The following is a 26,641-nucleotide window of genomic DNA, read 5'->3' on the forward strand; positions in this document are numbered from 1 at the left end:
TTGAGAGGTAGTGTGTAAATTTGTGTTTTTTGAAGCGTGTGGGTATAATGTATCTTGTATCATGGATCTCGAGGGATGATTGGTTATAGCCACCCCTGAGTGGAATTTTATTAGCGGAATTTATTACATTGAATTTCGTTACGCGTCACACTGTCACTCCTGTCGTCTTTTAAAGCCTGCAGGACAAAGATGAGAGTATTTCGAATACGATCCACGTAAAGAGAGACCACTGACAGCGAACAATGACCATGCGATCATAGTTAGTATCTATTAAGAAAGCTGTTAGAAGTATCAACGAAAAATCGTATATCCAACTCCACGTGTAAACCAGTCGAAATCCCATTTCCTAATAAATAAAACTCTCCAGCCTGTCACGCGTAACCAAAACGACCACCCCCCCCCTCTCGCGAGCCCTCTCATTTATATTTACACGTATTCAATTTCCTCCTCCGGCGATTTATATCCTCGTTAAAAAACGCTTACTTGGTCATCAAGGGACGAGCGAAAACCGAAAGGAAAGAAAGCGTCGAGGAAGCGGGGCGCGAGCGAGAGAGAAAGGGGGGTGGTAGGTGGGGCTCTCTCTAGCTCGAGGGAAAAGACTTGGCGCGGCAAAAATGTCTTCCTCCGCTCCGCTCCGCAGAGACGCTTCCATCGCGAGGATGAAGTTCGAATCGCGGGCCAAGTGAAAGCGAGTTATCTGTCCCGGCGCATAAATACTGCTACGTTCTGTCGTTGTTCGAGTTGACACGGAACATACTTGTTACGTTCCTGGCCGTGGTCCCCTGGTCTCGGGCCACCGGCTGCAGGCTCTCCTCGTCGGTGCTAAGTAAAATGATATATTGCGGTTAAACGTGGCCCGTGGCCGGCTGTGTGCGTGGCTGTATCGCCGTCTCGAGCACTGTACGTGTGCACGTAACACGTGGCCGTGCTTAATATCGAGACGGTGTTGGTGAGTGGGCCACCCACGGTGGCTACGCTGGACCACCCAATGTGCCGCGCTATTATAAGGGGCCGTCTCTACTTCGCACTTTACCTCGATCCGATACTTGGCTGCTCCCCTTTAACCCCTTTTACCGGGGCCCTGACACAAACCCTGGAGAGGCGGATCGAACCGGGACACACGTTTTTGTCGGAGGTGTCGCTTGTTATCCATTAATCAGTCGAGGCTCTTTCTCTCTCTCTCTCTGTTTGGCTTTCGCGTCTTTTTTCGCTGGGATCGAGAGGACACGCTGTTAGTTTGTTTAACGCTGGCACCTTTCGCGAGGTTGGCTTGTGCACCGTGCACCGAGATGATTTGTCCGAGGAAAAGGCGCGGAGGTGCGAGCCGCGTTAACGATCGATCGGCTACAAGGGGATGATTATCGGACGGCCATTAATAAGGGCTGCGTTGCTATCGTTTATTCGCTACGAGCATCGACACTTTCTTTCCTTCGACGCTGGCACGTGCAACACACGATCCGCTGTGCAAGCTCGTCGATTGTACTGGGTGCTCGGTAAATTTGCTTTCAGCGCTTCTCGAACATTTGCTGAATGATTATTCTTATCAATCGTTCGATGGTTTTTATTTTCTCAGCTTCCACGAGGTACTTTGGTATTTTGTATCAGTCTGTGTCACTGATAGTAGAATAGAGATGCAAGAACCCTATTAAATCGTCAACGTGTGACAAGTGGTGTCGCAGAGGAATACAAAAGTAGAACGAGGAGGCCAGAAGAATGCGCTTTCAGAATTTCTCCGAATGTTAATCTCGATTTCATCGATCCCCCTCGGTTCTCGTATCGCGAAGTCGATCACGCGTTGGCGAACGAACAACTGGTCACGCGTATCCGCTGTCCGCGTCGATCCCACGAGGGGACACCGTGTATATCAGCCGTGACACGTTAACGCGATCCGCGGCAACGTGTGCGTGTGCAAATCGTGCGTGGCAACTTCCGCGGTGTGCCGCGCTGGGTGGTCCACGATCGAGGAATACGGGGATTAGATAGCTCGATAAGACGTACACGCATTCGTACGCACACCCCGCCGCGATTGCGTTAGTCCTCGCGGGCGTGTACGTGCGCGCCCATGGAAATCGTTAGCTACGAGCTACGACGGGGCATCCACCGGCTAACGATGAATTGTGGCCAGGAACGGCGAGCGAGCAGACTCTCGCCAAGGCTAGAAATGATATAATTGAAATTTTATCTCGCGACCGGATCCGAATCACCCTGGAAACGGTCCGTGTAAACGACCGCGACGCTTCCGTCGTGTCTCTCCGCCGCGCAATCCCTTCGAGCGATTAATCATCGCGAAAATTTTTACTGCGCGTATTTTCGGTTCACGGAAACACGCGCCGCTGTTGGCTGAATTAAATTAACACGCTGGCGGAGTTTGTCTTATGGATGGGTTTTTAAACTGTTCGCGTCGGTTCTCGCGAGATCTGCTCATGCTTCACGTTTTAATTTGTCATCATTGTCTTTTGATGGGTTTCATTTTTTTTTTTGGTTCGAATTGTGGTTGTTGATTTTATGAAGAAATTAGGAATTAGTGTATCAGAAGCACGGGGTATCTTATTGTTTTTGTAAAGAAGGGTAGCATTTTTTGATTTCGCGTAGAAACGAGTTATCGTTATGAGTGATTGAAATATTGAGCTTGAGCTTTTCAGGTTGGAGTGTTTGTTCTTTTTAATGGTTTACAGTTATTTAAGGCTCGAATCGGTGCAGCTCTCCGATGATATGCGAACGAGCGCGCATAAACGATCGCTCATTCATTTCCATGCGAACACGTCCCTTCTCACCTCGTAAATCAATTTTATCGTGCGGAAAGTTAACGCGACGCGCGACATCGACGCGTGCCTTGCTTAGAGACGAGCGAATTAGGCAAATTTCACCGCGAACACGCTCGTCGACTGCAAATCCCCCGCGAGTACCGTTGAAAATGGTACCACTTCCGCCGCCACCAGGCTGGGTGGTCCCCGCTTAACGCGAGGCTCTGATCTTCGCAAATCCTCGCGAAACACGCTGCGAAACGGAGATGTCGTCCAACATCGCGACAATTTTTTCTCTTTTGCTTCGTAGACAAGATTAGAACCGTGCGACTACAATTTTTCTCTTTGTGATAAATCTTCAGCATCAACCACTTTTTCTAACATTGCTAATATTTTCATTATTTCGTATTTATATCGTATAATTTCACGATTTTAACAAAATTTGTCGAACAATAGAAAGATAGCCAAAAACAATAATCAGAAGCAGTCATATACAATGGATCTCCGTTTCCAATTGTCTAGCCCAGTAGTGGCAGTTGTAAAGACATTAACAGCCCCATAAAGTAACAAATTAATTCTAACAATTAGAGTGTTTAACTCGCGACAGTCATGAAAATGTCTAAGACTAAATCTTCTCTACAGCTGCGAGGTAATTGCTTGTTAACATCGAGCCATAAACCGTGCCCTGCCTACTTACTCCCAGAAACTTTCATTGTAAACGTCTCAATGAATGCTCGTCTTCGAACCTATCCTGCGTCTAACTTTCATTCGCACAGTTTTTTCCATTCTTCGCGTTCTCTCAGAATTTTCATTGAATTCACGCGTGTTTTCTCAACATGTGCAGACTTTCTCAAATCTCCCGCCAGCATTGAAAATGGCCGCTAGACCCGGATGGTCCCCTAATTGAACGCGAGATCTTCCTCTTCGCGAATTTTCGAAACACTTTGATCGCGAAACCCTTGATAACACTCAAAACGCGAGATAACTTCAGAAACGAAACGCTTCGCGTCGTTGCGTAAGTCGATCCACCCGTCGAAACCGGCCGCGTCGCTTTTTTACTCGCCTCGATTTTCTCTTGGAGGGAACGTCTCAGCCAGCGTAGAAACGATCGAATTAGGCAAATGCATCGTTGAACGACGATGGCGAGGACAGTTTTCGCGGTTGCGATTAATCTTCCCGATGCGAGAGGTGTGTTTAATAGATAGGCTTGTCAAGCTTTTTTTCTGAGCTCTCGTCGTGTTCGTCGACTCTTTTGCTCTTGGCAGATCAGTCGTATCCGCTATCTCATTTCTCAATTCGAAAAACTCTTACTCCTGTGTTGTTTCATATCAAGTGAGAAGCAATAATGCGAATGGAAAATAAATGGTTGAGAGAGAATACAATAAACGAAGTACAAAGAACCTCTTTAATAGGAAATCGTGTAACGCGTGTTATAAAGGACCGTGTAGAATGCATCGTGGATCGTCACACGATTGGTTCCGCCTCTGTGTTGATGCTGGACAAGCACGTATCGCTTTCGGGCAAAGAGTTAATTCCGATCGCAGACAGCGACGTATTACAATGTTGCGCCCCTTCATCGAGCTGGCGCAACATGTTATAATTCGCCGCGAACGGTATCAATTTCTTCTCGTCCAATCCCTTCGTTCCTACCGTTCATTTCGCCCGTCCTTCCGTCGTTCCACTTCGTTTTTCTCTCTTCTTCTTGCCGCGCTCGTCCGATGCCCCTCGCGTTTCCCATTACTTCGTTTCTCCATTACAATTTCGAGCGTGCATTACGCAGCGAGACGCGCGCACGTCGCGCGATGCACCCTTCGAGGCGGTCGCGGCGCGTCATGGCCAGCCGCAGCTCGCACTAAATGCTCCAATTATTAATTTACCTCGCTCGCGGTGTTCGCAAACGGAGACGCGAATGCAACGTGTTATTCCGTGCGGTGCGCGTAATGACGTTCCCCAGCGACTCTTCTTCGCTTCTTCATTTTCGTCCCCGTCCGCGACGGACCAACGCGGTCGCCCTCGGGTTCGCTGCAAGAAGAGGACGCTTTTTCGTCTGCCGCGTGGCCCACCGGATGCTCCACGGAATATCGACTGTTTTCTGGTATCCGTGGCGCTTTCTCTCGCTCCAAATCGAAGGGTTCGAAGGTCTACGAAAGAAATAGAAATATAAAGTGTGTTGGATATGGAGTTGTTCTTATTTTATATCGCGAAATTGAATAATCAGAAATTGCTTTAGATAGATTTATAGTTGATATAGGGATTCATTTTCAGTAAGAGTAAGTTTCTTCTTTTTTTTTGGGACCACAGAAGACTTTGATGGTCCGTTTCACACAGAGGTTATAGCGTTCTTTGCGATCAACAAATTATCCCCTCCGTTACAGAGTATTCCTCTGGCATCGTCGGTAATACCATACAATCTATCCCGCGTATCTAATTATACCACTCGAACGTTACTTTATTCCCCTTTCCGTAGGAATTATGAATAACATGTCGAACGCAAACGTCCATCTTCCATCCAGCCGATCGTCAACCTTATAATCAGCCGGACTTCTTACCCCGTCGCTCGATCATGCTTTACTTTCAATCATTTAACATGCACTTACACGCGATAGCAAACGAACCGGGGATTTATAGCGAGCGGAGCGGTGCACCGTCCGTGTTCACGGTGGTCGGATAGCCTATGGCGCTCATTAAAGCTTATTAAATGTTTTCCCGGGCCAATTTCATTCAATTATACACCACCGTGCACGATACGGTAATTAACCTTGTATAATACCATTTCTAGAGCCGGTGCACCTGGACTTTTAGCCAATCGTACGTCACGGACTTCCTCTTCAGCCTTGCGCCCTTTCGCCCTACACAGGCGAGTGCACGAAAAAAAAAAAAAAAAAAAAAAAATAAGAGAGAAAAGAGGGAGAGATAGAGGTTTTGCAATTTTCTCTTATCTGTTTGTTCCACTGTTTCTCTGTCAGCGACGGGTAAACGTCTCAGGGTCGCCTTGGGCGCAAGTAAGTCCTCGAGTTGGAATTTTATAAGAGCACCCTCCGCTACGGAAGGTGGCTACATTGTCGACCCATTTCTCGAATGCTTCTGATCACTGGCATTAAGGTCTGATCCGGCTTTCCGTCCTCCTCGTCGAGTCGCCTCCCGGGTGTTTTCCAATTCTGCTGCAATTTGAAGCTTCGAAGGGGGGGAATTACGAAGCGCACGGTGGTGGTCGGTTTTTAATTATGACAATCGAGTTTATCTTTTCGATGCTTAAAATAATTCCGTGCGAAATTTGAAGCAAGTGTACGTGTCACGCTGACTTTACGTGACATTTCGTTACTGATGATCGACGGTTACCACCATGGCGGAAGGAGTCGTGCAATTAGCAATTAGGACGAATCTCGTCTCTCTCTCACCATCGCTTGGGGCGAATAAAAACAGCGACGAGGTAAAAAGATGAATGGTATAACAAGATTTACCTTTCTCTGACGTCACTTCCTTTTTGCTGCTCCAACGACGTATCCGCAAAGTGCCAATGTGTAAGTCACGACTCCAGTGTACGTTCACTAATTGAATTACAATTACAAGGCAAACGATATAAGAATACAAATCATTCGTTTTCTAATTTCTATAGTAATTTTCGTAATTACTTACGTATTAAAAGATATGAATCTTTCTCAAGCAAGATTGGAACCATCAAAGGACGATTTTATTGCCACTCGTCGCAGAACCGACAACGTCGTATTACTTAATTATTAATAATTTCAAAATTACTATGCAGAATCTATAAAACGTACGGCAGCCAATAAACGGTCGATCTTTAAACGAACCGCACTAAAATCACCGGCTAATCGTCGCATTATAAAATTATACGTAATATACTCGTAGTGGGCGTATCAGAGTCTCGCGATAAGATTAATACGGCGATAATATCGTCGTGTTCGCTCATACGAGGTTTAATTTATCGAGAGTACATTCCAGTTGATTAACAAAATCGGTTTGGTCCTTGTCGTAACGTCCGGAACCGAAGCAGCCCCCTCGCGCTCGTTCCGTCTAAGGCAACGATTCGGCTGGGTGAACGAGCTTCTTAGAAACGGAACCCAAGCGTTCCTCGCCACGGCGGCCGCGCATTTCTCGAATAATTTACAAACTCTCAATTTTACGGTTCCTCGTAAACTCGAAATTATCGACATGCGTACAGGCTGGCTCTAATTAAAAAGCGGTAAAAGTTTCGAGGGAACGTCGGACGAACGAGGTCCGCGAGTAGGACGACTCTCGACTCTCTGGCCGCGAGAATCGACTCCTGCACGATTTAAAGGACGTCTTCATCTTTTCATTCGTTCGTTAGGAATCATCACGGTGTAATTAAAACGTGCATTGTGATTCATTTAACGCGATCGAGGATTATCGCGACTGGACGTGCTTCGTTGACTATTTATCACGATTCCAGTTCGAGGATGTTACTTAAATAAATGAATAAAAAAAGACTTTGATGTAGGAGGGTAGTTGGTTATGCTTGGACTATTAGAACACGCGACCCTTGAGACACAAAACGGTACCAACTCCTCTTCTCCACTCATTAATAATTCCATAAATCCATCATCCATCGATCAACGCACGCTACATTCTCGCGCACACACGATCGCAAATCGCGCATCTTCAAAGTACAACCACGCAGCACGCTAACGCGATAATCATCATCGATGCATAAACGGGCACGCTTTATATCCCCCTCTCAGTACCATACCGCTAAGTGAGCAACAGCCTTTACCCTCGAGGCTGCGCGGAAGGCGTAGTCGGTTTCATGGCAAATTTGTCAGCCAGTTCGATCATTAAACGAATTCGCTCGCTGGTCCAATTAGCGTGGGGGCAAGTGGTAAGAAGAAGAGGGCGAAGAGGACGAAGGCGAAGAGGACGAAGAAGAATCAGGGCACTGTCGGCGGATCGCTCGGCCCTGGAGCGTGTATCGCGTCTACCGTGCCAGCGGCTCACGCACGCATCGTACCGCGGAGAGGGCAACACACGGCCGTCTCTTGGTTGCATCCTGAAATAAGGTAGCCCCGACGACGAACGAAGGAGCCGACGTGGGTGGCCCCGGAGAGATTTGCCTTCCGCTAAATATCGCCTTTGCGCCCTCGACGTGGGTGGCCCTCTCTCTTTCTCTCGCTGCCCGTGAGGAATATCCTCATCCTCGACCGCTGCTGCGCCCTCTCCTTCGTCCTCGCCGTCCAGGAGCGAACCGTTCCTGTCTCCTGTCTCTCTGGCCGCCCCCGCCTCCGCGTCCTCCCTGGTACCGCCGCGATCCCTGCTCGCGTGTACGCGATACGCGTCGTGCACACGCGTGCAACGATGGAACCGAGTCACGGAGGGTGGATTCGCTGTGGCGCGGTCGCAGGGAGAAGGAGAACGGCTCTGGCCACGATGAATGGCCGTTATTATAGGCAAAGGTAATGAGAGATATTGTTACGGTGTAATAAATAGTACGGCGGTGGTGGAGAAGAAGAGAAAAGGCGGTTGTGGACGCTCGCACCAGAACTGGGACGGTAATGATCGGTGTTCCAAGGGCCTCTGAGTCCACGCCGACCAGGGCGATCCGTTTGAGGGTAGATTTAGTGTTTCACGGGGGAATTAAGGTCGATTAGAACCGGAGGTAAGGGGTGTGGCCGTCGGAGTGTTTTCAGCGTGCGGACGCTGGCGAAAAAAGGAGAGAGTGGAAGGCTAATTACCCACCCGGGACCCGTTGTGGCCGTCCCGTTTTAACATTTCGCCGACGATTAATTCCGATACTTCTCGCTGCGCCGTGCTGCTCGCTCCGGATGGTCAACGACGGCCACCGTTACGGGTTACTCGCGAGGGAATCGTTTCAAGTTTATTACCATTTATTTATGGTTTACATAAATTTCTTATTGTATTACCGTTGGCAAACAGTCCTGGGCTGGCGGTCGTTCCCGTCGCAATTTATTCGCTACACGCATCCTCGCGATTATTATGATTAGCCGTTAAATTGACGGCGTTGTTCGCCTCTCGACGTGAGTCGCCTCTCGTCGTGTATTGCCATTACGCGTACGCGTTGTCGCATACACCAGAAGCTTCGAATAATAATTTCGAGACATTCACCAGGAGAAACGATCGAAATTGACAGACACGGGACACTTTAGTCGAACAGGGGTAATTGATTAAGCTTCCCTTCCGTCTGACTCGAGTATTATCTCCACCTGCCTCGATCCGCTCTCTCGTTTAATCAGCATCCTCCAGGTTCGCTGCACGGCGAGCTTGATTAGGGGGTTGAAGGACTCTTCAAGTGGATGGTTTGCGGAATCAATTAGGATTCCTGTAAACCGCTACGCGGTGGTATGTCGAGCGTATTCGGCTCACGGCGATCGTGCAGCGTCGCGTATAAATTCGCGATCAAAAGGTCCAACGGTGAGGGACCGCTGCGAGAATTCCGCGTTAGACGAAGACGGACGTAGGAACGGGTACGAGAAAAAAAAAAAAAAAAGAAACGAACCCGTGGAATCGTATAAATAACGTCCGGCGATGGCAAGAACGGTCCGTGGCGAGGGCGTTTTTACGCGCTTGGCCAGCGTCGAACAGGAAAGCAAAGAAGGCGAAACAAAACGGAGGAAGGAGAGAGGAACCGAAACGAAGTCGGAACGACAAGCGTGTATACATACATAAGTCAGAGGGAAACAAGGTTGAATCGCGAGAGGGTCCTGGGCCCCGAAAAAGGTACACCGCGCTCGGAACAATAATGTCCGGTATTTTATTCGCCCTAACCCCCTTTTATCCGTTCTTACTTTCCACCTTCGCCTCGATCGAGCGAGAACGCGCGCGTCGCAACGAGCGTTGAACCAAGAGGGAGGAGTGGTCCTCGCGATAGGTCGTGGTAGCGTTTCCGAGCGGCGAAAGGGAGGAAAAAGAGCAACGAAGCGGGACGAGGTGAATCGAAGTGAGAGTGGGCCTGGTTGGGAAGCAGAGGGCTGAAACCAGCCGGGAGAAAGGAGAGAAAGGAGAACGGGGAGGGAAGAGAGAGAGAGAGAGTGATGGGACCAGGAGACGAAGAGGGGACGGAGAGGCGACACAACGCGTGTGGTCCACCCCGTGCTGGACGACGAGCAGGACGAGACCAGGACGACGACAGCATCTTATCCGAGACCTCCGGATCGATCGATCAATGGAGAGATCGATGCCTCCACGGCTGGGACCGATCGAGTACGTGGCACGCTCGGTCGCACAAGTATTTTTCACCCTGCAGGCGGCGAGCAGCACGATCCTCTGTGCAACGGTTCGATTCTACGACTGGTATCGCAGCCGATTTCTCGATCGTTTCACCGACGAGTGCTCGATTCGGTACTTGACGCGTGGTGTTTGCCATTTCTCGGTGTAAATAGTGGTTGTACGTATATAAATAGAAGTGTCGCGATGTGTTTTACGTACGTTTGGATAGAAATACCTTTTATGGTAATTTAGTTTGCGAAATTATTACTTGTGATATCTTCGAGATTGAAATTTCGTTTTACGATATCATCGAATTCTAAGTATGTTTATTTGTTGCAATTTGGACTCGATTATATTCGTAGTATATGAAAGATATGATAAATAAGTATCGTTCGTATCAAATCGCGATCCGATGTCGAGTGACGCGGGACACGGAAAATCACTTAACTTGACACGATCGCTAAGCAAGCTACCAATCACCGTTCCACTCGAACTGAAAAGATCCCTAATCAGATCTACTACCAATAATCCACTTAAAACGAACTCTTAACGCTCGAACAGTTCAACACGCCTCTAAATCATTACCCTGCAGAAACTCTAAAAAAAAAAATAAAACAATTCTAACAATAGAAAGATTTAAATATCCATATCCTAAATAAAAATCTTTCTAACATCCAACAATTGACAAACAGCAACCAAAATATGCAGATCGATCAAGAATTGAATCGAACCAATAAATCTCGCGATCGAAGAGCATCGAAATCGAAGGGTACAGCGGTCGAAAAATGGCGTAACAGCGGTGGCTGCGGCGAGCAAAGTGCCGCTTATATTACGGGGCGCAGCCAGCCGCCTAATGCTAATGCAACTGCCATTACACCAAGTAGTGAATCGAATGTAAAGTCGGACGTAAGGTGGGACCACACAGGTCGACGGTGGTGGGTTATACGGGACCAGCAGATGCAGTGCCCCATAAACAGCGGGGCGGGACCACCCAACGCGCTTGATCCTTTCGTTCCTTCGTCTGTTTCCTTAATAACCGGGATAGGGCTGGGCCGTTCCATCGCGAGAAACGCGTACGACGCTCGCGCGACCCCGGAGAACCCTCGCGAAATGGCGCGTAACGCGCGTCCGCGCTCGAGCACAGCCAATTATCGTAATTTAATCGAGCGTGCCAGCAACCGCTGTTCTCGATCGCGGTTTCTATTAACTTCGATCGTGTTTCTCGGGCGTACCCGAGGCCGTTCGCGAAACAGGAAAATGGAGAACGCTCGTAAAGTGACGCCTCTAGCTGGTTTACGGGGTTCGCGTGTCCCACCGCGGTTTCATCGAATTCGAGCGGGCTTAGTCGGGTTTCTTCGCCTGTCCCGACGACGTTTGTCACGTCGCTGATTCCTGGCGTCGGATACGTCGCGTGATTCCACGGTGACTCTTTTTTTCTTGCGTCACGAGCCTCGTTTCGCGTGAGCTTCGAGTCGGTTCTAACGCGGTGATTGCTCGCAGAGTTTCGATAGAACTTCGACGCACTCGATGTGTAATATACAATTAGTGCGTCTGTTGTTAGATTAGAAGACGCGTTGAACGAACTTGAGTTAAATGAACCAGTGATTTGTCATCGACGTTCTACGCGACCATAATTACCTTTGACAGTTTCACAGTTAAAATTAATCTCCGCTACCATAAAAGTAATAAAATGAACAGGAGGAGGAAAGGAATTCCACGATCCTACCGCGTCTCTAAAACCTGAATCCATCCAAGATGAGACCACGACACGCCAGGAATTACAATGAATCAACAGATAGCTCGAGCTTACGGAAGCTCGATAAATTTTCATAAACGTCTCGCTGGAATAGCCAGCTGGTAACGCTTATACACGTGGTAACTCGATGTTCGTTCGACGGAGAGGTCTCATTACAAAATCAAATTCGTCGATAAATAAATTAGTAGCGGGTCGAGTCGAAGGCTGTTACGCGACGTATACACGGGCAACAGGCTGTACCAGCGATATGTTTTACGATTCCTGGGTTCCACCGGTGAAACGAATGATTTTGGTGTATCCAGTTGTACGATGTCACGCGTTAATTATGGCCACGGTCGAAACCACGTGTGGGAACACTCGGAACGGGCTACCTGTCTTCGACTGGACGCGTGTGCACTTCCTCACGGGACCACCCTCGTGTAATGCCGCGTCGGATCGGCTTTCGAGAAGAGATAATGACAGTCGCAGCTACTTTAACGGAGTAACGACGCTTGTCCGTTGATCTCGAGGCGATCGAGCCTGGTGACAGCCATCCGGTACGATTCGTATCGAGAAACGTGAGGCTTTTACCAGCGTGAAACAGGATTTCGATCGTCAAGCGACTGCATATTAATTTCTCGCGACTAGAAAAAATGTTGCTTCGCGTTTTCAGCGGTTGCAACGATTTATATATGTAATTATGTGTATTGTAAATGTTTGGTGGAGAGTTTTAATTAGTGTTTCAAGTCTTTATTGACGTATAGTAGAGACCTGTTGCTTTAGTTTCTTCGTTGATATATGAATCGTTTCTCGGAACCCCAACGCGAAAATCATTCCTTAGCGACCTTTAGAACTGTGCTTCGCTTCTTTTTTCAGTTCCCGTATAGCTGAGATCTCTTTTTGATGAGGTAGGCTCCTTTTGATGGCCCCCGTGCGGTCTTCTTGTATAATTTTCATTCTTCGACTCTTTGTGTCATGGAAATTAGATTTCGCGCCACCCCCACTCTATTCCAACACTTTCTTAATACATCTCGATAATTATCTCTAATCGTTATAAACCTTCATTTATCTTATTCCTTAAAATAAAACGATCTTTCTATCCTATTGTACACGCCACGATGGCTGCGTTTCACTCTTCCGTTTCACGTTCACTCGTTCCACGGAGTGTCGCCTCGAATCCGAGTAAATCCAACGAGTAACGCGCCCCATTGGCGAACAACTGGAGGGTGCTCGATCACGCGGCAGGACACGCGGATTAGACGCGCGTCCACCAGACATGATTTACGCCAGCTTAATAGTTTCACAGAGGTTCGAGCAGGGGTTCGAGGTGTGCCTGTAATCCTTTTTATTACCTCGCAGACGTTTCACGGTGACGGGTCTATCTATGCGGAATTCAGGCACCGTCCAACTAAGAAAAGAACCGACGCGCAGTAAACCGCTCGAAGAGTTCATAAAAGTCGCTGGTTTCACTGAAAACGCACCCTCCCGCTCGCTCGATGCCCATTAACTTCTACCTACACGCGATTCGACGTCCACCGTCCCCTCTGAACGCGATTTCCACCGTGTACGCGACGCCCTTGCTCCTTTTTTCTTCTTCGTTCCCCTCCACGGTTCTTTGTTTCTAGTCACGCGCCTGTTACACGCTCGTTCGAAATTGTTCCTTCGCGTCCTCTTGTTTCCACGTCCCAGCCCTCTCACCTCGCTCCCTTTGGAAATCTCAGGCTTCTAGGAAAGCGAAGGATCGCGAGTCCTAGCGATCCGACCACCCACGTGGACCCGGGGCTTTCGAGCCTCCTTCGATGTCCGGATACGGGATATTTTCGGTAACTTTAAACCACGAAATGTGGCGCAAGATTACGCGGCGTGTAACCCTTTTCCCTCGTTCCCTGCTTCTTCTTCTCGTAGTCGCTACGGTGGGGGTAAACGGTAGCACCAGGAAGCCACATTGGATTACGTGTGAGATAGTGCAGGTCTTATGGGAGGCGAAGAATGCAATGGTGAATCCGTCGAGTTTAAATTCAATACGTAAAATTCATTGTATTTCTAGTAAAGAGGAACGAATTTTGAACTGTGGTCACTCGTCGTTAAAGTGTGAAGCGAATCCCGAAGTATATCTAGAAGAAAGATTTTTTTTCTATTTATTGAAGAATCTCGCGTGCAATTGATTGGAAATGGCAGTTCGATTTTATCGTTTCTATTTTGATTGTTGGTCGATTTGTTATCACGCAAGAAGGGACGAATTTTGAACTGTGGTCACTCGTTGTTTAAAGTGCGAAATGAGTCTCAAACTATTATATATCCAGAAGGAAAATTTTGTTCCTATTTATTGAAGAATCTCGCGTGCAATTGATTGAAAATCGCAGCTCGATTTCATCGGTTCTATCCTGATTGTTGGTCGATTTGTTATTACGCAAGAAGGGACGAATTTTGAACTGTGGTCACTCATTGATTAAAGCGTGAAGCGAGTCTCCAAGTATATCTAGAAGGAAGATTTTTTTTCCTATTTATTAAAAAATCTCGCGTGCAATTGATTGGAAATGGCAGTTCGATTTTATCGTTTTTATTCTAATCGTTGGGCGATTTATTATCACGCAAGAAATTACGTTGAAACGGATATTACGAATTGCATTCGACTGTTCAGAGTTTCTTCTACGCGAACGGATGATACTTTGTGTGTCAAGGACGGAGGATGAGTAATCGACTTCAAAGGATGATCGAAGGATTATCCGACGGCCCAGTTATTAAATCCGCTGGCTCCTTTTGCCTCGGCTGAACGCGAATTCGGCTCCGCTATTTCGAGTGATAAATTAACCGCAGGCTCATTAATCAATGCTTTGTTAGCCTCGAATTAATTGTTCTTTTCGAACGAATCGCGAGTGATTGATTTTAGTTAATTGTATGGAAATTAGGGGAGTTCTAAACATGTTAAATTGATTCGAGGATGATGGCACTTTCTTCTTCTAAATTTCTGGCTAAGACAAATGACTCGCGAGAGTTCGAAAAATTTTATTCTCGACGATTTTCTTAGATTCGCGATAATAAATAAATTCTCGATGGTTTCCATGTTCTTCAACTCGTCGAAGACTCTTGCAAAAAGTTGACATCACTTTTAGAGAACTTCGATTAACTTTTTAATTAATGCTCCTTTTATTCTCGCTAACGAATCACCACGTTACTCGTTTAATTCTGTACTAAATACAATTGTCATTAAAGAGAAAGAAATTGAGGTAGCCGGTGTCGTCGAATTACGTGAACAATTTATTCGACTGTATCCTGTCCATCCTGGTCCTGAAGGTAACGCTCTCTGTAAGCTCCAGTCGGGTCGTATTTTTCCTCGAGCAGATCCCAGTCACTTTCTCTGTGATCTATCAAGTAATGCGTGAATTTGTTCGCGATTTCTTTCTGCTTCTCGCTGCACGCTGCGCACTCGTGTGCCAAAGCATCGGGCAGATTTCCTGTAATTTTAATTTCAGTCATTCATACAAAAAAAAATAGATGAAAATAAGTAAATGAAACTATAACAATGCTGATTGTTAAATTGAATTGCATAAGAGAAAAGATATTTTTAAAATTATAATAAGACTGTTATATAGCAATGACAGCGTGACATGAAAGGAAGGTTAGATAGCAAACTACTTTAAACAAGGTTCGAGTTCGTTCTTGATATTACATAAATAGTACTCGATATGACGATGGTTATTATTACCAATTGCTCTCCACTAGCCTCTTATATCAATCTCAAAGCGAACGCAAATTAACCTTTATGGTATCCTATATCTTGCAAAGAAATTTCTGAAATCGTTCTCACGGTGTCCTATGAATTTTCTGTCATTGCAAAAAAGATATTCAAAAATCACTTCTTGGACTTCTAAGGATCGTCACCCCTAATTAAACTAAGACGATGCACAACGAACCTTTTGCCAACGTTTTCTAACACGTTAACTAATAATATTCGCTCGATTCGTTCAAAGAATCGCTCAAATTGTTGGTAAAAAAAAATCAGAGAGCAAAAAGTTTCACGCACGAGTTAATTGTAACTCGTCCTTTTCCCCAGATGGCGGAGAGGACGCGTAACCGACTTAACGCACGACCTTGGCCTCCGGGACCAGTAACGACGCGCATAAAATTGCGGTCGACCGTGAAACGACGTCGCTCTGACATCAACGGAATATGCATACGAGCCCACGGACGTATCGTAATTGACTCGTCCAGCATTTCTCCGGGCGGAGGTGCCGCGTAATGACCTCCGCGATGATGCCTTTAAACGACACCGTCGCGCTCTTCTTTTTCCTCCCCCTCGACGCGGTACCAAACCGTGCAACCCCGTTGCTTTGTTGCTCGCGTTTCCTTCTTTTAATTCCCTTGGACGCTGCTGGCTTGGTACCACTCGTTCGCCGCGTATGCAATTGGTTACCACTGTGGTTTCGTTACGTGCGACTGCTATGTAATTATAGGTGTACACGTTAGGGTAGACTTTTTGTACTTTAACTGAAGACCTCGATTTTCGTATGAATCTAGCCTTTGGTCAACAATTTCACTTATATAAAAAATCTTAACATTCTGAATGGTGACACATAACGCTCAAGTAGTTTCTAGCCAGCAATCTTTATAGCAACAAGTACTGAAAAAAGAAAATTGTTCCACTAATATGATAGTGTGAGTTCATGTTAATTTTCTGTGATTGCAATCGATTCCAGACGATGCACTAGTGATAAGATTTCATGGTTTAATGCAATACAGACTTAACACTTTAGACGATCCCTAGCAACAAGTACTAAAAAAAAATATTGTTCCATTAATATGATAGTGTGGGTTTACGTTAATTTTCTGTGGTTGCAATCGACTGCAGACAGTGTGCTAACGATAAGATTTCACAGCTCAATGCAACACAGACTTAACACTTGAGACGATCCTCTACTCACTCTTGAGTTCAGCAGCGTCCGGTGGACAAGCACCAAGATCCAATAAACAGTTCACGTAGACGTTGAGGAGCCTCTCGCTGCGCAGGACAGCGTCTATGTCGACGTCGTCATACTTCGTCGTGTATCTGTCCTCGCAGGATACATCGCCAAACAGGAAGCAAACGACAGCCACGAGGGTAATCAGTACGGTCTTCATCTTGGCTGAGCCGAGATTCGTCGTTGCTTAGCTTTTTCGATCGCACACACTGAACGCGGTGCTCGTTAGCTAGCTGGTTATATATCTCGAGCTGGGCTCGTTAGTCGCACGAAATCGCGAACGATTACTTATCGTACACGAAGGGAATTGTGTCGACGTAATTCGGAAAAATGCGCACGAAAGGATCGTTTCCCTGAATCGAATAAGGTATCCGCGTGTGCTAAGCGAGCTTACGTTCGATCGCTTGGATCGCGTTCTGAGGAAGTATTTTCGTTTCTTCTTGAAACTTGTAAATGTTGAACATTTTTTATTGCAACGTTCGTGGTAATTTGTATCGATAATGTTCTGTATATTGATCATCTTAGATGCAATAATATTACGTACAATACTGATCGTTCGACCCTTCCATAAGATATAAAATGGAGGGATAGATGGTAAGATGTGGCAAAAGATAAGACTCTAAATAATAAAAATGGGGTTGACTTTTATTAGAATGAAAAATAGTAGCACTCTAAAGTAATAGAGTAATATATATACAAATATATTGTACAAGAGTATTTTGCAAAATGTACGATACAAGAGATTTATCTGTATAATGGCAGATGAATGTCTGCACGTTCTCGTCTCTTTGTTTTTTTCTCTCCAATGTATCCACTCGTTATACAGAGGTTGACGTTTCCTTGATACAGCATTGATTTCATGGAAACGCTTGGTACCGCCTAATGGAATACAGAGTTCCCTGGATTTGATAAGCCATTGTGAGGCTAGAAAAGACTCTAGTTCCAGGACACTTTGTATTCCGCTCAGGCGTCCCGGCCCCCGTAAACTGAACACAGCAAACGCGCGTTTTAAGCTCTCGTTTCTTCCTTATGAAATCTGAGACTTCTTGTCGTCTTCGCTACGTGAGATTTATACGTAGAGATGGCCTTACCATCTCTGATGATATCGCAACTTCCTTAAAAGTACTTCCTTCGGACTCTGGTTCGAGCTTCGACTAGAGTCGTCAACAAAAGTGACGTTCCAACAACTTAGAAGGTAACATCGCAACGTTTAATCGAGGATAATAATATTGCACATCACTGGCGTTTGGATTAATTAACTTCATACGTCTTCTGCAAATATCTGACTTCCATGTTAAAAACTCGACAATTCTTACTTTTGCTTTCTAATTCTGCTATCTGCTTCCTCCTCTCTTCATTTTTATCTTTCTTTCATATGTCAGAGCATAACTACCTATCTTAACTTCAACTTAATCGATACACGTCACGAAATAAATCATTTCGCGATTACTCAAAAGTCACTGCGTTGAGTGTCGTACTCCTCAGTCTCAGAATCAGGAAATTGGGCGCAGGCGTAGCAAATTCTTCCAACATCCCTCCAGCATTCAGCGCAGTGCAAGAAAGGGCAACCAGGGGTGGCGCAAATTTTGTATCTCGGTCCCTTCCACGGCTCTGGATCGCCGCAGATCAAACACCTCTCCCTGGCGCACTCGAAGTACCTCAGCCATCCGAAGCGATCCGGATGCTTGTACCTCAGGGCCAACCAGAAATCGACCTCGTACTCCAGACGACGCGTCCTCACCATGCTCCTCACCTTAGCCCTCGTGAACCTGGCGTACATGATCCTGCGACGCAGGCTCTCGTTGTACAGGTACAGCACGCGTCTCTTCTCCCGTCTGCGGTAGAAGAAGGAGCAGACGCCGCGGCGCATCCTTTGCGCGTAGACTGACGCGAGGATCAGCAGGAGCACCGCGAGGAAAGTCCCGTAGATCTTGACTATCACGTGAGTAGGCAGTTTCGTCGGTCGTGGAAGACAGGCGGCGTTCGAGACCACCGTCTTGACGCGTTTCTTCACGTTGAAACCGCGCACCGCGGTTCTGATCAGCGACGCGATCACCCCTGTGCCGCGGATTTCCAGCGATAGATCGTGGTGGCCCGCCTGGAGGAAGAAATTTTTAGTTAATTACGATGCTGACAAATGAAAGTATACTTTGTGAGTTGTGAGTTGCTTGAGGAAATAATTTTGGGTATTCTAGAGGAACCTTGAAAGAGTTTCTGTAAAAAATAAGGAAGCAATGTAGTACAAGCTTTTACGTGTCCTCACGCGTATGGTCCATTATGGTTGTAACCATTAAAATGGATATGAACGGAGTATTTTTAATGTTTTAAGTGATCCACTTTTTTAAAGCGAGAATCTTGTTGCCTTAGATTATACAGAATGAAAGGTAGCTTTATGAAGCGAAAGTGTAAGACAATAAGAGGACTAAACATGGAATTGCACGCAGGATCTTGTTTCTCAGAAAAGTCTGAAAATTGTTCGAACATTCGTATGCTAATAATCAAAGTCCATGTGCGTGTGACACGTAACGAGTTGCTACCTTCGTTTTCTTCTTCTCGTTGGATAATATTTTAAGTATTATCCACACTGGCTATTCAGCTCCACTGGAATCAAATGTGTTTCCAGATATCAAAGTAAAATGAACATTTGCATTATTACAATTTTCGAACGAATTAGTTGCATGAGAAATGCGACAACCCACTTAAAAATGTCTGACCATTATCATCAATTCTCAGATAGCGCAACATTCTTTATACAAACGAATTTTACCTGAGTATATTCCATGTAAGCATGTCTTCTAATTACGTCCAACACTTCGTAGAACAACCAATCCAAAATAACGAATATGCTCACGGTGAGCAGCTCAAGAAATAGTTTGACAATCTGTCCAGTAACGTGCAGCCCCTCCGTTTTGCTGGGTTTCAGGCTGTAAGGATCGACGAATTTCCTCCTCTCGATTTTCTTCAACGGCAACAGCGTCATGCTGCCTCGAGCCTTCCGCCTCGCGTCTATCCTCCGGAAGTAGGGCGTCACGTAGACGTTGTCGTGTTCGATGTCCGTCAGATACTTGTCGTGGTAGCTCTGAGCGCTGAGGATGATTCGCAGGAAGACGAAAGACAAGCATCGTTTCACGATGGTCATCACGGACTCGAAGAGTCTCTTTCGTACTGTGAACTCGTGCGCGACTGCTCTCGCGGCATTTGCTGAATCCTGCAGATCCAAAATCACTGTCGGCTTTCTCACCTTGTACTGCAGCTTCGCGTCCTTCAGGCTGCGGCTGAATTCGTCGCGAGCACCTTCATGGTGGAAGAATCATTGGCACTTTTAACTTGAACACTGTACAGTCGTAGTTTGTTTGAAACGAGAACAAAAATCGTAATTGTTTGGTGATTCCTTTTTTATAATCTAATCTGAAATTTATCAATTGCTCGTTTGCGACGAGTAATGTTTGTTTGAAAGGAGAACAAAAATCGTAGTTGTTCGATAATTCTTTTTGAAAATATTAATCTGAGATTTATAAATTGTTCGATAGCGACGAATAAGTGAAATGGGATTCGATTAAGATAATAGCAGCGTAGGAATGAACGACGTACTCTTTAGAGCGACGTATCCTTCGCCGATACCGCTATCAATTTTTCCCTCAGGGTCGCAAATACTGGAACCACCCAAAGCTTGAACCAGATTACAGACGAAAGTTAGCTTCATCGGCCAGCACAGGAGCCAAGCGACGAATATGGTCATTTTCTTGTAACACTTGTTGTAAGCTTCGCCAAACATGTCCCTTTAAAATTATTAAGCATTTAAACATCTGAATCAAAATTTGTTCATACTTAGAAGCAGCGTTAGATTTAGAATAATTAGAAATTATAAAAAAATGATATGGATGATTTGATAATTGGATAATCGTGCAGTTATATCATTTTTACAATATACACATACATGTACGTTATGGAAAATGAAACGTACCTACATCGTCCTGCCCCTCGACTAAGTTGCTCCTCACAGCGAGCCTCAATCTTCTTCTTGTACTTGGCTTCATACATTTCCGCCTCAGATTTGGCGTTTTCAATCCGTTTCTCGTGTTTCTCCTCGATTTCTTTGCTTCTCTTCGTGTCACCTAGCAACTCGTCCATGTAGTCATTTTCCTCCCTCAGTCGCATCATTTCTTCCTCCCCTTCTATCTCTTCGACGACAGGAGCCATCAAGTCCCTCACCGAGGACAAGGTGTCTTTTATCTCGTTTGCGTCTGCTTTCATCGCAAGAATTGCCTTTCGACAGTAATAATAACGAAAACTATTAATAATTGAACAATACTAATACTGTTGATGATTAACACTAATGTTCGAAGACTTTATAAAATCGTTTTCCTTGAAAGTGAAACTTCTTTTCCCTTCTTTTCCTCTTATTCTCATTCTTAAAATTATATCTTTCATCTAAAGATGGATTTGATAGAATCTCTAAGAGAATTGCCATACATTTTGCACTAATTACACATATATGTAGTATATATCTGTGTTGCATAATACCTGTTGAAACGGTTTGAACATTAAGTCGAACCTAGTCTTGGTGAGGTTGTAAGTCAGCTGTGAGGTACATCCAAACGTTCTCACCACTTCTTTCGCGTTATATACCAGGTTGAATAATGGTCCAGCGATTATGTATCCAAAAATCAGTGCCCTCAGCATACTTCGACCTGCTCGACCGAAAAATGATGGGATCGTCAGAATGCTAATGCATCTCACCTGCAATAAAAATTAAATATGAAGATTTAACAAATAATATATAGTCGTGCAATACTCTACACGTATATCGCTGAATTATTTTATTTTGCAAGCTCAGAAATAAGCAACGCAATAGTTTTGTAATTAAAAAAGGAAAAAACAAATGTATAATTAATTTAAGGTATTTTCCTTCTATCGTAAAAATTCTGTAAGAGCATACTTGAAGTATTTGTTACAAAAAACCCGCGTGTATGCGAAGAATGTAATTAATATTCATTAAGTGGTTGAATGGAATCCATCATAAAGTGTATCGATGAGTTCTCTCGTTAAAATGACGCGCAAGTACCGTCGCAGTTAATTAGCAAGTAATACCGTGTGATGATTGAACGTTTACAATTGTCTAATGGACTTGAACGTGTGTAACGATGAAAAAACCGCTAGTAAATTAGCGAGATAATATACGACACGTCACAGCAACGATTAACAATTATTCATGGTATTGATTCCGTTGAAGTGATGAATAAATCTCACGGTTGAATTGCAACTCTGATCGCTTCTGACATATACGTAACGTAGCTATTAAAAAACTTCCGCATTTTTATACTATAATTGTCTACGGATTAACATAAAAACGAGTGCAGTATACTTCTGAAATAGACATTTATTTACTTTTCGATCGATAAAGATTAGAATTAAAAGGTGAAGGTTCTTGATGGCAACGAGCTAATCGAAAGCAGCATGATCGATCAGATTTAAATAATTTCAAAAAAGATTGGTATCGAGCACAATTTTTTCGAGCTTCGAGCAATCTTTTCCGCGTTAATTCTGCACTTCAAAGTTAATATGACATAATCGAAATTTTTCCAAATTAAATTCAAAACGATTTACTTTATATTTCACAATAATTTTCACAAATCACTCTATCACGTTACTTCATTTCCTACATCCACTTCTGAGAGATACAAAGCTTAATAATTACCTGAATCGACAAGGCACAACCAATGGACAGCATTGTAATTAGGATACCACCGAGGCACACGGTAGTGTACGGGTCGAACCGTAGGTCAACGATGATCGATTCGTACAAAAGAACGGCTAAGAAAAAACCCAGCAAGAAACCAATAAACGCGCGCGACTTCTTATGAGTGCCTATAGGATCGTAACAGATGTGGAACAGCGTTGGAAAATTCGTCAAATAAGAAGCGAGAAAGTTCTCTTTGAATTTCGCGACGCGGACGCCAAGCTTCGTCACGTTCTCCAATCCAGGCATTCTCTTATAGGTTCGTTTCGCGGTGCTCTGCGAAATTATCTCGTGGAAATGGCGCGAGCCACGGCGTTGGCAGAAGAAGACAACCTTGACAGGTGTTCTTTCGTCCAGGTATCGCTCTGGTCTTGTTCAAAACTCTCGGCTAATTGTCAGGGTTCGATTTCTTTATTGCGAAGATAGAAGACATTGGCGGAACTCGTTTGACAAGTCCTGAAAATTCATGTTACGCGTCAGAGGGACCACTTCACTTCGATGATCGTTTCATGCCCCTCTTGTCATCGTTTTCCTTTTACAATTAAATAAATGTTGATCGTGTCGTTTATGCTTTGCGATTGCTGTTTCCATTTTACGAGGCTATCATTTTCTGGCGTCAGATTCAGCAAGAAATATCATTTAGTCTTTTTTTTCTCTCTCATTTGCTCTGGCAGCACATTAATGGCATCGATCTTAGTAATTTATAAGGACAAAAAAGTTTGAAAAGAAAACTTTTTTTACGTTCTTCAACTATTTGTTCTATGGAGGGGGCTCTTAAGATTACGGAACAGTCGAGAACGAGGTGTTTTTCACACGTAATAGTAAATTGGAGACGTAAAATGGAATTTGGTCGTACTGCAAGGTTTCGCTTTCGAGAAACTTTGATCTGAACATTTGTTTAGCATGCAAGGGTACGTTTAACTCATCACTATCCAACTGTCTATTCCTATTTCCTCTGGTTTTTGCAGGTAATATGACGATTTGATATAAGTTGGAGTAAGCTTGAATAATTCTGACACTTATTCTATCAACTTTGTAATTCTCATGAAAATGGTACCTATGTCATCTCAAGTAGTCGATTTCTTCACTTCTTTAGACGCTCGTCAACGTCAGTTCTTCACAAACCGGAACCTTATCCCCGTGAATCGAAGCAGCGTCGTTTTTGACATGCACCAATAAAAATCGCACGAGAAGACGAAAAAGAAAGAAAGAAACGAGCGACAAAGAGCGCACTCACGCGTTCAGCTCCATATTCCTCTGACCCATACTCACCGTAATTGCAACGCACGCGGTTAACGCTTAGTCTGTTAACGAACGTCGAAACCGAGGTATATTTCAGCGGACTCGATATCAAGACTGCGACATTAAAATTACCAGAGATCGTTTTTCAATATTATGTAACCGTTTGTTTCGATGTTCTTCACCGATCGAAAGCAGCGCGACGTGCAGCCACGAACACCAGATATCTTCGATGGAAAACGTCCCCAGCGCGTGGACGCGAGAAGCGGGAGATTACGAGTGTGAAATGATAGGACAAGCCTGGCGGTTATTGAATCGGTTAGTTTTATTCTAAAATCAAGCATGGCCGCTGCGATCCGCTCGATCGCTCATTGTCTGCTGTAAAAGTTACATTGTTCACCCTCACGAGGTTCACCTCCGCCATACGATCGTTTGCTTCCGCGAATAATTCCCCTGATAGAACGTTCCCAATCGTCTCTGTTCTCGAACCTCGCGTGTTCCTCTCGCGTCATGGCGCGCTTTAAAGCTTCACGCCGATCTCCTTCGCTTCGTTCTCGTGTTTGGTCCTGTACTTCCTGTCAGGGTCGTACTTGTCCGCCAACCTCGTCCACATGTCTGGCTTGTCGTTAACCAAGTGCTTGATCACCTTCTTCACTGTCTCCTTCTGAGTCTTGGTACACTTGCTACAATCGGTTTCCAACGCGTCAGGCATCACCTCTGAAAATCGAACGGGGAATTGTCAACCTTCGCGAACGCTCTATTAATAATCTCGCTGGTATCGAAATGAATGGTATCAGTTAATCGTTTGACGCTAAATATTCGTATCGATATTCGATCGACGAAGAACGATTCTGGTTCAGTTTTTAGGGTGCCTTTATCAGCGTTGGAGAACGCGACACGTCACTGGTGCACGTGCCGGTCTGTCGCACTTACTTCGGATCTCAGCTGCGTCAGGAGTACATTTACCCTCGTCCATCAAACACTTGTAGTAAGCCGAAAACAAACGCTCGCTCTTCAGGATTTGGTCAACGTCAACGTTGTCATACTTGTCCGTGTATGTTTCCTCCGGGCGAGCAGTCACGTAAGCGACCGCGACTACCAGGACAAGCAAAAAGAGCGCGTGGAGCTTCATGGTTGAAAACAGTTCAATTTTTCGACTGAAACAGTTTTACAATTGACATTTACTAACATCTTACCTATAATTCGACGCGTAAAATTGGATCTCATTTAGAACCGTGTTAATTGACGAGAGTTAAAAAGAAATTTCAGCAAATTTATTCGTCAATTTTAGGTATTATTTCTCTTAGAAACCATCAAGAATACCGAAGAAAACTTTAATCATTACATTTCCTTGCCAGTGGCTGGTATATCATATTTTTTGTATTACTTGTTTCTGAAAAAATTAACGAAGAAATTCATCTATGAGTTCGAGCAACATTAAGCAATTATAACATGCAAATACGTGTGACAGAAGGAGAATAAATATGCAGGAAGCACTTACGAAACCGAAACTGAGTAATTTTCACGTACACGCGCGAAAAAACGCACGTACTGAATAGTTTTTCTAAAAAATTGTTAAATAGTCAATTTTTCTCCCAGGTAAAAATTGAACCGTACTAATTGCGGGCATATTACAGGCAACCCAATGTTAGACGAGTCGTCGCTAGTCCCCGTTCTAATCTATCTAATAGCTAACGAGTGGAACACTCACCTGAACCTCTTAGCTGCGATTAAATGCAATTGTAGAAATGTCCTGGCTCCGCGCCACTTATATACGGCCAGCATCCGAGGTGGTAGGAACGATGGCGGAGGTCCAAGGTGGGAACCAGTCGCATACGACGGAAACTTGTTTGGAAATCTGCGCTCCGCACCTTCACCTTTGTTTTGCTGGAACTTTTGGAAAATACTCGTCTTCGCCCCTCATCAAACGATGACGCACGTTTCGATACTCTTTTTTTTTCTTCCATTAATTGGCCAATTCTCGACCTCTTCCTTCCTGTTGATACAGCGACTATCCGAAGGATTCCACTCGTCAGAAATGATCAGATTAATGTAACGAATGGTCTATGCTTCTAAGCATACGAAATGTAACCGGAAGTGTTCGCCAGAACTCTGACTCAAGGCCAGCGTGGGGTTTTAGCCAGTGTAACCTCGAGAGTTCCCAAAATTCAAGGTATCCGTGAGGATTTCCACTCGAAAAAGAAAAAAAAGCATACGAAACGAAGCTTTTAAGAGGGAACAAATATAAATTGAGAATTCTGTGGAATAATTGTTTTTTTTATATTTTAACGTTAATTTAAAATCTTCTTTTTTTCTACGTATATCCTTCAATGAAATAATTTCTTTAAATACATTTTATGTACTCGATATAAAAAGATTGAGGATAGGTGCATGTTTGTTCATTTCAACTTTTGAGATCGTAACAATGTAATTATATTTTTATTATGGCATTCATGGACAATTAAATAACTGAAGAATCCTTCTAAATAGATTGAAGCGAATGGAAGTAAGATTATGGAAGCATTACATTTTTCCCCGCGTCTTTAAATGAGTACCAGTCGCTGTTTTCTATAAAATTTATAAAAAAATAATTAATTAGCCAGCCATTTATAATGCGATACATTGAATTTAAAAACAGTGCGGCTTGACAAAAATGTTAGCAAGAAGTGTCGATTAGCATATTATGACTGTAAGACACGTTTGATTAATGTATTTCAGTGAATGGTATGAAACGATAATAATTTTTCGAATTCCAATTAAAATAGCTACTCCATACGTTTCGAGGTATATTTAACAGTGAAAAAAAGTGTCCACTAATAGCCACTCTACGTGATAGTAACAAAATGAGTAATGTATTTCGAATTTCTTCTTTTCTTCGTCGCGACCCAGAAGAAACGTCCTAAGAACTTACGTAATTAAGCCCAGTCAAAAAATTGGCTAGCAAAACATTAGTTTCAGATGGTATAACACGTATTAATTGTCGTATTATTTTTAAAAAACGATCTCTATTTAAAATATCGACTGG

General features: G+C 44.5%; 3 protein-coding genes across 3 annotated transcripts; all 3 read right to left on the minus strand.

Annotated features, from left to right (window-relative positions):
* Positions 1 to 14,839: 14,839 nt before the first annotated feature.
* Positions 14,840 to 16,873, minus strand: Csp4 (chemosensory protein 4). The gene is made up of 2 exons (XM_076893364.1): positions 16,602 to 16,873; positions 14,840 to 15,134 (listed from the first exon to the last, which is right to left on the minus strand). The coding sequence occupies exons 1-2, from the start codon at positions 16,795 to 16,797 to the stop codon at positions 14,938 to 14,940; spliced, it is 393 nt and encodes a 130-aa protein (XP_076749479.1). The 5' UTR covers positions 16,798 to 16,873; the 3' UTR covers positions 14,840 to 14,937.
* A 1,214-nt stretch (positions 16,874 to 18,087) lies between these two features.
* Positions 18,088 to 22,627, minus strand: LOC143422586 (protein sneaky). Its single transcript, XM_076893348.1, has 6 exons — positions 22,336 to 22,627; positions 21,162 to 21,377; positions 20,602 to 20,903; positions 20,229 to 20,416; positions 19,405 to 19,931; positions 18,088 to 18,735 (listed from the first exon to the last, which is right to left on the minus strand). The coding sequence occupies exons 1-6, from the start codon at positions 22,624 to 22,626 to the stop codon at positions 18,088 to 18,090; spliced, it is 2,172 nt and encodes a 723-aa protein (XP_076749463.1). The 5' UTR covers position 22,627.
* A 1,326-nt stretch (positions 22,628 to 23,953) lies between these two features.
* Positions 23,954 to 25,436, minus strand: Csp3 (chemosensory protein 3). The gene is made up of 3 exons (XM_076893363.1): positions 25,328 to 25,436; positions 24,550 to 24,773; positions 23,954 to 24,333 (listed from the first exon to the last, which is right to left on the minus strand). The coding sequence occupies exons 1-3, from the start codon at positions 25,399 to 25,401 to the stop codon at positions 24,137 to 24,139; spliced, it is 495 nt and encodes a 164-aa protein (XP_076749478.1). The 5' UTR covers positions 25,402 to 25,436; the 3' UTR covers positions 23,954 to 24,136.
* Positions 25,437 to 26,641: the final 1,205 nt, after the last annotated feature.

This window comes from Xylocopa sonorina, chromosome 4 (genome assembly GCF_050948175.1).
Source record: "Xylocopa sonorina isolate GNS202 chromosome 4, iyXylSono1_principal, whole genome shotgun sequence".
Classification (NCBI taxonomy): Eukaryota; Metazoa; Arthropoda; class Insecta; order Hymenoptera; family Apidae; genus Xylocopa; species Xylocopa sonorina.